The 15,393-nt window shown below is 46.9% G+C and overlaps 1 protein-coding gene across 4 annotated transcripts in view; it reads right to left on the reverse strand.

Annotated features, from left to right (window-relative positions):
• The window catches only part of PRMT2 (protein arginine methyltransferase 2), a 31,136-nt gene that overhangs the window by 1,010 nt on the left and 14,733 nt on the right, over window positions 1-15,393 (reverse strand). For 3 of the 4 annotated variants that reach the window (XM_010966476.3, XM_074374407.1, XM_074374442.1), the window contains exons 6-10: window positions 14,550-14,714; window positions 3,913-4,088; window positions 2,157-2,286; window positions 1,319-1,455; window positions 131-302 (exon numbers count right to left, since the gene is read on the reverse strand). In XM_010966476.3, coding sequence (XP_010964778.1) covers window positions 131-302; window positions 1,319-1,455; window positions 2,157-2,286; window positions 3,913-4,088; window positions 14,550-14,714 — 780 coding nt within the window. The remainder of the gene's footprint in view (window positions 1-130; window positions 303-1,318; window positions 1,456-2,156; window positions 2,287-3,912; window positions 4,089-14,549; window positions 14,715-15,393) is intronic. The other variant, XM_074374472.1, reaches the window with a different exon arrangement.

The following is a 15,393-nucleotide window of genomic DNA, read 5'->3' on the forward strand; positions in this document are numbered from 1 at the left end:
AGTGACACAGACAAGGTCTGGCCGTGGGGTCTGTGTGGTGGGGATGGGCATCCCCCACTGTGATCACCCCCAGACCCACCATCTCCCGAGACCAGCACCACAGCACATGACTCTCGGCTAAATGCCTTACTTTCGGCGACGCAGGGTCTTGTCTGGAAGTGATGGACCAGCTCAGGGTGACAGACATGTGCCGCCTCCACACTGGGTTTCTCTGTAGCACAACTGCACCGGTGACCACATCTCCCGCGTGGACCGAGACGGGCTCGTCCATCATGAACAGCACCTGCTTCCAGTGGGTGGTGCTGCAAGACAGGGACGCAGTGTCACCCAAGACGCCCTCCCACCCTGTCAGGCGCCTGGCTGCAGGCTCCCACTGGGACAGACACACTCCCGCCTTGTAGGGCGAGGATGCAGCCCTGGGTGCTGCTCAGGTTCCCTGAGGCGTGGGGGTCCTGCCTGGCGCCTGTTCCCCAGCCCCAGCCTCCACGTGCTGGCACAGCAGTGTCCACCCAAAGCCACCAATGAAATCGTGTCCCCAAAAAAAGCTGTTATTTCTGTGAAAGGTCAAATGTGAGCAAGACACAGGCAGCATTTGGGGGAAAGCGGTCCCCCCGGGGGTCTGAGGTTGTTGGCTCAAGGGGACACCAAGCAGTGAGGCTCTGGCTAACCTCTCCCCCATCATGACCTGTCCTCCCTGACTCCTGGGCAACCCCTGGGCCACCGTGGGGGGGTCTCTTTCCCTGGCCCACACCCCACCTCGTCCCATATCACCTGTGTGGAGGACCCCACAGCAGACGCTCAGGAGGGAAACTGACAGGCACCCAGCATCCCGGGTGGTTCCCAAGGCTCCTACCCTCAACCTCCACCCCGCGACAGCTAGCACCCGCGCGGCCCTGGAAGGTGGCCTGGCTGGAGTCCCTGCCCCGCCGCCTCCACCGGCCGCTCCGGGCAAACGGCTCCTCTCTTGAGGTCCTCCGGGACCCAAGGGCCACGGAGCGCCTGACCCGGGCCTGGGCGATGCTCCCCGGGGCGGAAGGACCGCGCAAACCCCCAGCGAAGGCTACCGCGTCCCGCACCAGAAGGGATGCCGTGCGCTCCCCAGCGCGCAGGAGCCAGCCTGCAGCCAGGACAGCACTGCGCCAAACACGTGCTCAGGAAGACATCGGCTGACCCAGAGTCCAGTCCGAGTGAAACCCCGGGGGACTCTGACCACAAGAAGCTGCAGCAGCGTCGGGGCAACCGAGGGTGGGGGGAGCCTGAGGCGGGCGGGGAGGGGCCTGCGGTCCCGGAAGGGCTGCGCGGCGCGAGGCGCACTCACGGGTGCAGCGGGCCCGTGCTCAGCACCAGCTGTGGCTCGTCCTCCTCCAGGTTCTGAAACCGGACGCTGAACCAGGCTGTGAACCCGTGCAGGGTGCCTGCCTTCCTGATGTCAAAGCACAGCTCGCCTCTCATCGTCTGTGTGCAAGCAAACCAGTGAGAAAGGGGCCCGCCTGGACCCCGCACCACGCGGAATTACACACGCACCACAGCCCGCTAGTGCAGTTGCGCACATCACACGGCAAAACCTGCATCCTGAATTCAAAGGCCGCACAAAATCAGAAAAGGTTTCGAGCAGTCTGGGCCTCATTCGCCTGACTTTCTGTTCCCGGATTCGAGCGGAAAACTTTTCATTTCTTCGCACAGATAGAAAGCTCCGGATCCCAAACTAACTACAGCCTCCAAAGTTCAGTCTGCACATGGCTCAGCCCGTCCAAGTTCTGCAACCGGGTCTCCTCCGCCTCGAGCAGCCCTTAAAACGGGTCGTTCTGAACCCACACGCGCCACCTCGTGGTCACAGAGGGTAAGTAAAAGAAACATTCTTAGGAATTCTGTCTTCACTGGGAGCTAAAAAACTTAGAAAAAAATTTAATTCAACTTCTATGGTGAAACTTATATGATTTATTTGAATCGGAGGATGCTGAGAATATTAAACATAAATCTAAAAAGTAACTGAAGATGTTAAAGAGGTTAACTATAAAGAAAACAACCTAAAAATATAGACAGCGACATCAGAATAGAACGTAAGAAAGACTGAGGGCAAATCAACAGCAGAAAGTTTAAGCCGTTTATTTGAACAATGGTTACTTGGTGTAGAAGGAAGCGTCACCTCTCCTCACCTCCAGATCGGTGATCTGCACCGTTCTCATGTCCAGCTGTAAGATGGTACAGGGCTCAGAGAGACAGTCTTCTGGTTTCAAGATGTGGTTATATTTGGGCTTCGAAAAAAACTCCTTAATTGCTAAAGATCTGGGGAAAAGTCAAAGTGAGCGCTCAGGATCCGACCACACATGTCACAGTCTTCTGTATCAGTTCCTGTATCCCGCTGAGCAGTGCTGCCTCGCCCTGCAGGTGGCCAGGGCCCTCGGTGCCCTCCTGCAGGACAGCCTGCTGAGCCTCTGCCTGGACAGCAGCTGGGTGTGGGAGCAACAGGCACCTCCCTCTGCCCTGCTGGTGGGTCTCACATACCCAGAGGACATGGAAGCCATGTGGAATTAAGTTTTAACATAAGGTGTAGGGAACAGACGCCTTCTCCAAGGGTAAGGGTTAGGGTTAGGGTTGGCTGTCCCCAGGTAATGTGTGGCCTCAGCCCTCCTCCCTCCAGCTCATGATGTGCCCTCTCCCAACACACTCCAATCAGAGCTTCCTAGCCTGCTGCTCTGCTCACCTGTCTTTCCCGTTGCCTTCATTATCACGATGTGCACACGAGGCAGCATGAGACTCTCCTCCTTGCTCTTTTCAAAACCCTCCCAGCCGGGGGTTGGGAGGGGGAGGGTACTGTAGCTCAGTGGTAGAGCATGTGCCCAGCATGCACGAGGTCCTGGGTTCAATCCCTAGTCCTCCATTAAAATAAATAAACCTAATCATCACCTCCCAAAAAACCTGGAAAACAACAACAACCCCCTCAGCCCTTCCTGTGCATCTGTCCTGCACAAACCAGGAACAGCTCTGTCAGAGACCTTCCCCTCCACCCGCTCTGGGATTTGGGCTGACAGTGCAATGATCCAGCACATTAACTGGGGAAGATTCTATACCTTTATGTTCATTTTTTTTCTTTTTCTTTTTTTTTTTTGAGTTTTGTGTGTGTGTGTGTGGAAGTGGGCAGAGGTAATCAGGTTTCTTTATTGTTCTTTCTTTATTTTTTAATGGAGGTAATGGAGGTACAGGACCTCATGCATGCTAGGCACATGCTCTACCACTGAGCTATACCCTCCCCAGTTTGTGAGTTTTTAAATAACAAAATAAAAAGGCCCAGAGCCCTCGCGTCTTGCTGCCAACTCCCTATCTGGGCATCCAGCAGGTGTCCAGGCTCACGAACAGAAGTTTCCTGCAGTTTCTGACAAAGGAGGCTCTCCCTGATTCCCTGATTCCCAGGGCTGAGGCTGGGTGCCTCCTGCCTCCTCCCTGCCGCCCTGGGGAAGCAGCTCGTGGATGTCACCGCCCTCCTCTGGTGAGGCAACACTGCAGATGTGAAGGCCTTGTGAGGAGATCACTTTATGTTAAAACCTGAAGCTCCACTACAAGCATGTCCGTATGTTCAAAACCAGGAAACCATCTATTCTGGAGTACTGCTTTCTTTGCAAAGTGCCAGGAAGGACTTCACTAACACATTTTCTGACTTATGAAAAATGTATGGCTCTTAGTGGGAACTTCCAGTTGTGTTTAATGGCCCACGTGTTCATACACATGACCTTATTTTCCCACTATAATTGGGGTCTTATGAACGGGACAGTTCAATCCCCATCACATGTTATCAGTTTAAAGGCCTGTAAGGTAATGTGTCTAAGTCATGTCTTAGATCAGGGTTGTGGCGTATTCTAGACCGAGCGGCCACTCTGCCCCGCCAAGAGGCCAGGAAAGCCAGCCGACACTCACTTGAGGGCGCTGAGGTCAAACTCATAGGCGTTGTCCCAGAAGAGCACCTTGCTGCGGTAGTCTCTGTCGGCGCTGCAGGGCACGAGGTGCAGGGCGGCCGAGGTCGGCCAGATGACCCCGCCCTCCTTCAGCCAGGCATCCCGGGCATACAGGATGGACTCAATCATGAACTCAAACTGCACGGGAGGAGACACACAGAAGACGTGCTGACTGAGAGCCCTGTCTGCCAACCCCTCGCTACATCACACCCTCGGGGGTCTGCACAGTTGTCACCCTCGAGAGCAACCGCCGCCCGGTCCACTTGGAGGAATGCGCTTGCACCCCCCCAGACATGGTCACTGACTCTATCCCAGCCAGGGTTTATGTCCCGTGATCCACATCAGGATTCACCGGTGCGCATGGCCAAGGTCAGGGAAAGCGCCCTCTCGCCCACTGGTCACCCAGGAACCAGCTGCTCCCACACATTTAGGAGCTGGTGCCGCAGGGTCTTAACTCTCCAGCAACGCGGCATGGTCTGGGTGGTCCCAGAATCTTCACAGCCCTTTAAGTTGACTGCAGTCACTTCTTAAAAACATCAAAGCAGGAGGCCACAGCGCAAGTGAGAAGAGCAGCCAAACGCCACTGCGCTCGCCCGGAAGGCAGGATGCGGGTGCCGGCACCCCAGGGTGCACCAGGGAGCCAGGGGGCCAGAGACGCTGTGTCTCGTGGCAGATGGGAAGCCGGGGGGTTGCTTCTCTTAAATAACTGCAGGCAGCTATTGTTACAGAAGAAATACTTGTTCGGTATGGAAAAACGGAGAAAACTCAGAAAAGCACAAACAAAATAAAAATCATGAGTAAACCCAGCAGCAGAAGGCATCACTTTTTTCACCTGAGATGTGTGTCCGAACATCCACCCACACCCTCACACACACCCCCACACCCCCGCATACACCCATTCACACACACGTGTGAAAACTGCACAGCATGTAACTTTTAAGTTTAGTCTTTGAGTGATCATACAGTGAACCAGTCTGTGTAAGCTCGGTCAGGACCCAGAATGGCTCCATCAGCCAAACACTCCTCGCGGTGCCCTTTCTGGTCCAGGCCTCCCACCATCCGCCCTCTCTGGAAATCTCTCACCTGTCTGTACCCCGTGGTGTCTCTCTGAGAGGGGCAAACAGATGAAAGCTTGGAAGGGGCTACTCTGTCCTAACAAGTAAAAAGCTGAACAAACTGAAATATCAACAACTCTTCCTAGATCCGAAAGAGAAATGAGGTCAAAGAGCAAACTGCTGCGCCCAGAACTGGAGAAATCGAGAGGCTAACACACATGGTCCCTGACTCACCGGGTTCAACTTGGGAGTTTTCGACTTTACGATGGTTCGATAGCCATTCAGCAGAAACCACGCTTTGAATTTTGAATTCTGCCCTTCTCCCACCAGCCACACACAGTGACACCATGTGCCCACAGGCCACGGCTCTTCGCGGCCGGGCATCAGGAGGATGAACAGCCGGCGACAACAGCCCTCCAGCTCCTCCCTTCCACGCAGCGTCAGCCAGCACTTCAGTACCAAACGGGCTTTGTGTTACACCTGCGCCCAGCCGTAGGCGGCGTGAGCGTTCCGAGCCCGCTTACGGCAGGCGAGGCGAGGCGGGGACGTCCGGTCGGTCAGATGTACTATGCGCATTTCCGACCTAGGTGAGTGCAATTTACGACGGGTTTCTCAGGACGAGACCCTGTCGGAAGTTGAGGAAGATCTGTACAGAGAACCACAACTCACTGGAGCAGAACCTCCCCTGGAACCAGAGTCCAGGGAGGAAACACGAACTGCTGGGGGCTCATTGTGGAGAAGCCCGAGAGTCCGAAACTCCAGCCACAGGCCCCACACTTCCGTGAGCTCCCCTCCTGGACTCCACCAGGGTCCCAAGGTAAGTAGCAGAGAGAAGGCCCCTCGTGCTTCCACAGGTTAAAAAGGAACATTTTGAAACATGCCAGAATATTCTGTCCTTCTTAACAGGGTCTGCCCTCAGGAGAAACTGTTTAACCAGAGCCTAACTAGGGTGGGGAAAGACAGAGCCAACTCAAGCCCCTCCGATCCCACCTAAAAGGGGGAAAGAAACTGAGACGCACTTGCGAAGGTCACAGAGCAGAGGCCCAGGCTCCTCGAGCCCTGTGGCCTGGCGAGGCCTGGAGGACAACTCCCTCCCCCACATCACTAAAGCCCATCCACACTGATCCTGTATGCAGTACATCATGACTGGCCAACACGCAAGAATGAGCACACAGACTCAAGGGCAAGTAACAGTCTGAGAGACTCAGCAAGCCTCCGAACCAGACTCAGACAAGAAACGGAGGGCAATGTAAACAGAGAAATGAACCATCTTAGAAAGAACCAAAAGCAAACGTTTGAGATCAAAAACCACGTAACAGGAATGACAGGTGCCTCGATGGGCTCAGCAGTAGACTGGGCACAGGTGAGCAGCGAGTCTCTGAGCTTGAGCACATGACAACAGGAACCTCCAAGACTGAAAAGCAAAGAGAACAAAGCCTAGAAAAATAGAACCAAATACTCAAGTGCTGCAGGAAACTACAGAAGGTGTAACACACACAATGGAAGTACCAGGAGAACAAGAGGGAGGAACAGAAGGAGCACCAGAGACAATACTGACTGAGAACTGCCCCTAAATGACTGTCCAACACCGACCCGCAGACCCAGGAACGCAGAGCAAGAAGATCCAAGAAGGATCAATGCTAAAAAGAAAGTACAACTAGGCAAGCCACTTTCAAACTACAGAAACTCAGAAGACCAAGAGCAAACCCGAAAGAAGCTGGAGGAAAAAACACCTCACCTATGAGGAACAAAGATAAAACTTCATCTGAGTTCTCAGAAAACACACAAGCAAGAAGAGAGCGGGCTGATACACTGAAGGGGTTGAGAGGAAAAAACTCACCAATCTAGAATTCTGCACCCTGTGAAATTATCCTTCAAAAATGAATAAAATAAAAACTTTCTCAAACAAAAATTGAGGGAATTTGTTGCCAGTAGGCCTGCCTTGCAATAAATGCTAAAAGAGGCTCTTCAGAGAGAAGGAAAATGATCTAAGGCAGACCTCACCTCACTGCACCTCATAGAAGCTGTGCTTTGTACAAAGTGAAGGTCTGGGGCAACGCGACATCGAAAAAGCCTACTGGCGCCATCTTCCCGCAGCCTTTGCTCTCTTTATGTCTCTGTGTCACATTCTGGTAATTCTCCCAATGTTTCAAACATTCATTATTATTGTATTTGTTGTAGCAATCTGTGGTCAATGATCTTCACTTGTTTTTTTAATTATTTCACTGAAGTTCTGAAGTCCAAAATGGGTCAGCACCATTGCATTCCTTCTGGAGGCTCCAGAGAAGAATCTGTTTCCTCACCTTCTTTATTCAAGTTTCGAATGTTACACTCCATTTACAGTTACTACAAAATACTGCCTATATCCTCCAAACAACAATCTTTGATGTTACTGCTGCAAAAAGATTACGATTTGCTGAAAGCTCAGATGATGGTTAGCATTTTTAGCAGCAAGGTATATGTTAATTAATGTATGTACATTGTTACTTTAGACATAATGCTATTGCACACTTAACAGACTATAGTATAGTGTAAATATAACCTTCATATGCCCTAGGAAACAAAAAAATTCTTGTGACTCGCTTTATTGCGACATTCGCTTTACTGTGGTTGTCTGGAACTGAACCCACAATGTATCTCCAAGGTCTGAGGTCTGCCTGTAGATCAGAAACACAGATCTAAATAAAGATAGGTACCGAGAAAGGAATGAAAGATTAAAGATAAAGTTAAAACTTTTAATTCTCTTATCCTTAATTAATCTAACAATTTGTGCAAAATAGCAGCAACTCAGTATTTGACCGTATGCGCTTATGTATGCGTATACAGCTATGCTTACACATTATAAAAGCAATGGCAATGACGACACAGGGACAGGAGGGGCTCAGGATTATTCTGTTATCATAAACCACACTACCATGAAGCATTACAGTGTTCAAAGCAGATCTGCATCAGCTGCAAATGTGTGTTACAAACTGTGGGGCAACCACTTTAAAAAGCAAAAAGGAAGAAGTATAACCAATACACTAAGAAAGAAGAGAAAACAGAGTCATACAAAATGCTCAATTAAAACCTCAAAAAGCAGAGCTTTTCCTCTAAGATCAGGAATAAGAAAAGGATGCACACCCTCACCATTTTTATTTAACATAGCAATAAAGTCCCATCCAGAGCCATGAGGCAAGAAAAGGAAATAAAAGGCAACCAAATTGGAAAAGAAGAAGTAAATATGTCTCCATTTGAAGATGACATGGTAATACATAGAGAAAACCCTACACACTCCACCAAAAAATTGTTAGAACTGATAAAAGAATTCAGTGCAGCTGCAGGATACAAAACCAACATACAAAAATCAGTTGCATTTCTATACACTAACACCAAACTATCAGAAAGAGAAATTAAGAAGACAATCCCATTAACCTAATCAAACTTATTCATAAGCTTTTGCACAGCAAAGGAAACCATACACAAACAAACAAAAAAAAAGACAATCTACAGAATTGGAGAAAATATATGCAAACAATGCAACTGACAAAGGCGTAACTTCCAAAATATAAAAACGGTTTGTACAACTCAGTATCAACAAACAACCCAATCAAAAAATAGTCATAAAACCTATAGACATTTCTCCAAAGACACACAGATGGCCAACAGGCACACAAAAAGATGCTCAACATTGGTAATTGATGGAGAAATGTAAATCAAAATTATAATGAGGTTATCACCTCACATTGGTCAGAATGGCCATCCATCAATAAAAAGTCTACAAATAATAAATGCTGAAGAAGGTGTGGAGAAAAGGGAGCCCTCCTACGCTGTTCGTAGGAATGTAAATTGGTGCAGCCACTGTGGAAAACAGTATGGAGGTAACTTAGAAACTAAAAATTGAGTCATCACATCATCCAACAATCCTACTCTTGGACATACATCTGAAAAAGATGAAAACTCTAATTTGAGACAATACATGCACCCCAATGTTCATAACAGCACTATTTACAATAGCCAAGATATGGAAGGAACCTAAGTGTCCATCGACAGATGACTGGACAAAGAAGATGTGGTGTATATATACAATGGAATACTCTCAGCCATAAAAAAGAATAAAATATTGCCATTTGCAGCAACATGGGTGGACCTAGAAATTATCATACTAAGTGAAGTGAGTCAGACAGAGAAAGGCAAACATTATATGATATCATTACATGTGGAATCTAAAAAGTAATACAAATGAACATATTTACAAAACAGAAACAGACTCACAGACACAGAAAACAAAATTATGGTTACCAAAGAGAAAAGGGGGGGGGATAAAATTGAATTAGTAGATACGCACTATTATATATAAAATAGACAAACAAGGATTTAATGTATAGCACAGGGAACTATATTCAGTCTCCTGTAAAACTTATAATGAAAAAGAATCTGAAAAAGAATGAATATATATACAAAATATATATATATATATAACTGAATCACTTTGCTGTACATCTGAAACTAACACAGTATTGTAAATCAACTATACTTCAACTTAAAAAAGAAAGAAAACAATCTCATTTACAATTACATCAAAAAGAATGAAACCTAGGAATAAATTTAACCAAGGGGGTGGAAGATCTGTATATTGAAGGAAACCGAAGAAGACATAACAAATGGAAAGATATCCCATGTTCATGGATAGGAAGAATTAGTACTGTTTACACGTCTGGACTACCCAAAACAACCTAAAGAAACAATGCAATCCCTATCAAAATTCCAATGGCATTTTTCACATAAATAGAAAAAACAATCCTAAAATCTGTAGGGAACCTAAAAGACCCCAAATAACCAAAGTAATCTTGATAAAGAAGAACAAATCTGGAGGCATCACACTTCCTGATTTCAAACTACAGTAATCAAAACAGTATGGTACTAGCATAAAAACAGATACACAGAACAGATCAACAGAACAGAACAGAGAGCCCAGAAATCAACCCATGCATATAAGGTTAATTAGTTTTCAACAAAAAAAAACAAGAATACACAATGGGGAAAGAATAATCTCTTCAAAACAGTGTTGGGAGAACTGGATAACCACTTGCAAAAGAATAAATATGGACCCCTATCATACACCATACACAAAAATCAACCCAAAATGGATTAAGGACTTGAACATAATACCTAAAATCATAAAACTCCTAGAAGAAACCAAGAGGGGTAAGCTCCTTGAGACACAGGTCTTGCCAATAATTTTACGGATTAGACACAAAAAGCAAAGGCAACAAAAGCAAAAATAAACAAGTGGGACAACATCAAACTAAAAAGCTTTTGCACAGCAAAGGAAACCATCAGCAAAATGAGAAGATATACTGTAGAATGGGAGACAGTATCTGTGAAACACCTATCTAATAAGGGATTAACATCCAAAATATACAAGGAATTCATACAACTCAGAAGCAAAAATAGTAACAACAGTAACCCCATTTAAACTGGACAAAGGCCCTGAATAGCCATTTTTTCAAAGACATACAAATGGCCAACAGGTACATGAAAAAGTGCTCAACATCAGTAATCATCAGGGAAAAGCAATCGAAACCATAGTGAGATATCACCTTGCACCTGTTAGGATGTCTGTTATCAAAAAGACAAGTGACAAAAACTGGAGAGGATGTGGAGAAAAGCCATTGGTAGCAGGAATGCAAACTGGTGCAGCCACCATAGGGCTCCTCAAAAAATTAAAACCAGAACCACAGTCCAGCAATTCCAGATCTGGATTTATATCCAGAGGAAAGGAAACCAGTATCTCAGAAACGTCTGCACTCCCATCTTCACTGCAGCATTAGCACAAAAGCCAAGTTACGGAAAAAAACTAAATGTCCACTGACAGATGAATAGATAAAGAAATGTGATGTATATACTCACACACACAACAGAGCATTATTCAGCCATTAAAAAGAAAAAAAAATCTTGTCATTTGCAACAACATGGATGAACCTAGAAGCCATTATGCTAAGTGACATAAGCTGGACAAATACTGCAGGTGTCATATAATGAATCTAAAAAAATACCTGAACTCATAGAAACAGGAGAAAAGTGCTCGCCAGGGGCTGAGGAGGTGCAGGAAATAGGGAGAGGTTGGTAAAATGTACAAACTTCTAGTTACAAGATGAAAAAGGTATGAGGATCTATTCGTATACCACGGTGACTACGGTTGAAAACACTGTGTTGTATAAGTGAAATCTGCTAAAAAAAAAAATAGAGTTTAAATGTTCTAACAACAACAAAAAAGGTAAATATGTGAGGTGATGGATATATTAATCAGCTCAATGGGGACAACCCTTTGACAATGTACACAGATATCGAATCATCATACTGTACCGTTAAATATCTCACAATTTTGTCAGTTATACCTCAATAAAACCGTAAACAGATACACAGGTAGATAAACAGATAAATGAAGTAAGCTTCAGGAGAGAGATTACAACTGAGAATTTTTTAAACTTTGAAGTGGTTTGCAAAGTGGATAGTCCATCAATTTATGAAAATACGTATCTTAAGTTTACATTTATCAACATGTGATCATGTCAGGCTCTAAACCAACATATGCCTGAGCACTGAATTAATTCACCCTTTATTCATGCTGATTAAATTCCCTATCTTTAGGTGCTAAACACACACACAGAAACAGAAACATAAAAAGCAGAAAAAGAGAAGAAGAAAACAGGAACAAAGAAGAGCAACAGAGAAAACAGTAATTAATATGGTAGCTATTAATCCAGCTGTATCAATAATCACTTTGAATTCCAATGGCCCAAATACTCAAATTAAGACAGTGGATCAAAAAACAACTGTATGTTGTCTATGAGAAACCCACTTGAAATATAAAGACACATGTATATTAAAAGGAAGTGGATGAAGATACACCATGTTAAGAAAGCAGGAATAGCTTCAGACAGAGCAGACTTTAAAGCAAGAAAAGTTATCAGGGACAGTGAGGGGCATCACATAATGACAAAGGGTCAATTCTCCAGGAAGACTTAGTGGTCCTTAACACGTATGCACCTAACAACAGAGCATCAAACTGTATGAGGCAGAGAGTGATACAACTGCAGCGAGAAACAGTCTCCCACTATCAAAGCTGGAGACTCTGAAAGCCCTGTCTCAGAAACAGTCAGATCCAGCAGGCAATCACTGACCACCACCATCAGGCAACATACACAACTGACACCTACAGACCATTTCATCCAGGAGCAGCAGGGCACACACTATTCTCAGGCTCACACAGAACATTCACCCAGACAGACCCCGATCTGTGACAGGAACACATCTTAAAATTCACGAGAGGAATCATACAACATCTTCCCTCATACCACAGCGGAATTAAACTAGAATTCAGTAACAGAAAGCAGATAGGTGGAAAATTCCAGAATACTTGGAGATTAAACACACTTCTAAATAACATGGGTCAAAAAAGAAATCATGGGGAGGGTGTAGCTCAGAGAACGTGCTTAGCATGCACAAGGTCCTGGGTTCAATCCCCATACCTCTGTTAAAAAAAAAATAATCAAATAAAAGAATTTTTAAAAAAGAAATTAGAAATTGTTCAAATATTTTGTCAAAATTTTTGTGCATTAATTGGTACAGCCCTGTGATTTTTCTTCCTTAGACTGTTAATATGGTGGATTACATTGACTGATTTTAAAATATTGAACCAGCCTTGAATTCTGAAGATAATCTCTCCTTTGCAGCAGTGTATTATTCTTTTTATGTATTGCTGGATTCAATTTCTAATGTTCTGAGGATTCTTACACTTAGTTCATGAGTGTTATTGGTCTGTAGGTTATGTTTTTTGCACTAATTTTGCTTTTGACACTAGGGTAGTGCTGGTCTTGAAAAACAAATCAAACATTCTCTAGCTTCTCTACATGCTTTGTTCTTACAAAGAGCTTCCCATCCCAACATCAGATCAAATTTTTAGCACCTGTTTTATGTTTCTTTCTTTAGGAAAAAAAAAAGGTTAAATCTATATATCCAGTTCCATCTGGAACTTATTTTAGCATATGGTGTGAGGAAGGATCAAAACATTTTCTCCAAAATAATCAATTGCTTCGGCACCATCTTTGAAGGATTCTATATCCTTACCTCAATGATTGGAAACCTCTTATTATTATAAACTAAGTGCACATATATTTGTGTTTGTTTCCCAACTTTCTACATGTCAAGCATAGAGTAGGAAGACAGGTGGGAGACTGGGGCCCGGAGGTCTGAGCTCTGGGAACAGGCAGTGGACAGGAAGGGCAGCCACAGGGATGCAGGGCTCTGCACAGGATGAGGGTGGTCCAGCTGATGAAGCTGTGACACTGCCAGATGCCCAGCCTCCTGTCACCACGTCTACCACTTAGCCTGACAACAGTCACCACACGGGCCCCTCCTGGCCTGCACAAAACCACCAGACTCCCAGCATCATGTGACTAGACACCTCGTCCTGAGTGACTCGCTACCCCAGTTGTCCTCACTGTCCCCCTGTCCTCGGTGTCCACAGTCTGGCTCCCCAGGTCCCATCACCCCAGGGTGCCCAGTTAAAATTTAGTGAATGGACACTGGTGTTTCAGGGCAGAGGCCAATGACCACCTTATGACTAAAGGTGTGGTTAGTTCTATTTTCCCGTGTGTCATCTCACGAATCCACAGATTACACCCCAGATTACAGATAAGCATGTCTGTTTACACTTTATTTCCAGACAACGTAATTTCAACAGTCAAGACCCAGTGTCACTGCTGTCATTTTCCTCAATCTCTGCAATCTGTAAGAAGCCAGCGGCAACATTCTATTATTCACATAAACTGCTCCCTTATGATTTAAACAGGTTTCTTGCTGGAAACACTGGTGGCATTCCCCTCAACTTCACCCAGACGCCGTTTTTCTAGGTTTTTACAGAGACTGAAGCCCAGGTTGGGCTGTTCTGCCACAAGGTCTCAGATCCTGAGATGCTGAGCAGGAAAGGGGGTTGGACTGAGGGTCCTAGGAGGGTCCCACATTCCTGCCAGCCCGGCTCCCGCCCACATCTCGCTTGTCCTTGGAGCAGAGTTTGTGAGCCCAGAAGCCACTGTGCAGGGAGGTGGGCAGAACCAGAACTCTCCACCCTGCCCGTGTGACACCGGGGGAAGAAAGATGGAGAACTCGGGCTTTGGCGAGCCTCACAGACACTAACTGGGGGCTGCAGGGACAGGGGAGACCAGGCTGGGGACACATGACAAAGACTTTGCTGGTATTAAAAGAACAGCCTAATACATTAAACACTGGATACCCACAGGTTCCCAGAGAGAACAGAATTTATGTAATCATTCACAAGAAAGTTGCATTAACTTTGACTTAGATTCCTCATAAAGGCGTGTTTTCAATCAGTTAAAAATTCAAGCTACTGAGCCAATGGTCATACAGGAAATCAATTACACATCCCTTAGGAAGAAAGTCAAAATTAATCATGATTTGTGAAGATTCCAGAGACCAGACCAGCCACCCCAGCAGTCTCTGCCGCCCCCCAGCCATCCACACCTTATCCCAGGCCCCTTACCAGCAGGCAGGTCCCCATCCACTCAGACACCAGCACATCCACCTTCTCCGGCAGCACCACGTCCTCCACCTTCTGCTGGAACACGGTGATGATGTCAGCGAAGCCATTCTGCATGACCAGCTGCCCTGTGTGCTGGGCCATCTCACTGGCCTCCACCGCGTACACCTGCATGTGACAGAAGCACTGTTGGAGCATCCCGGCCCCAAGCTGAGGCCCGCTGTCACTCTGCCCAAGCCTGAGTCACCTCGCCTGAGTCAGAATCAGCGTCAGAGAAAATGACAGCGGCAGAACGGAGGCATGTTCTGGACGGCAGCAGCCGACCCCCCGCGCCGCCCACCACAGGGGCCCCAGGAAGGAGCTGCCTCTAATCCTAACTCCACCTTCCGCCTAAAACGCAGACACAGGGCTGCAGGTGGGCAGGAGCCTCTGCATCCACGGGCTGCCCACCCCCGAGCGCGGGGGAAGGCCCAGCGGCCTGGCTCCCGTGCAAGCAGCAACGCCATCTGTAAGTGCCACAGGAGGTCCCTGGCACTCGACTGAGCCCAGGTACTTGCAGGCTACCAGCGGCTAACGACAAATCCAGGTTCCTAGAAGGTCCTGAGAGCTATGGCCCGGCTCCGGTCCCTGCACCGCAGGCCCACTGTAAACTAGGAGTTTCATCCACCAGTGTTGGGCCGTCAGGAGGCTGCACCTTGCACGGCCCAAGCAGGCTTTCAAGGGAGGGCAGGGGCCCAGCATGAGTTGTGGAGGGTGGTCCGTCCTGTCCCTGCCAGGCGGTCACCGCCAGGGCGGCCCGGCACTGGGACAGTGATCTGTGGGTGGCATGGCCCAGACACGTGGACAC

This window comes from Camelus bactrianus, chromosome 1 (genome assembly GCF_048773025.1).
Source record: "Camelus bactrianus isolate YW-2024 breed Bactrian camel chromosome 1, ASM4877302v1, whole genome shotgun sequence".
Classification (NCBI taxonomy): domain Eukaryota; kingdom Metazoa; phylum Chordata; class Mammalia; order Artiodactyla; family Camelidae; genus Camelus; species Camelus bactrianus.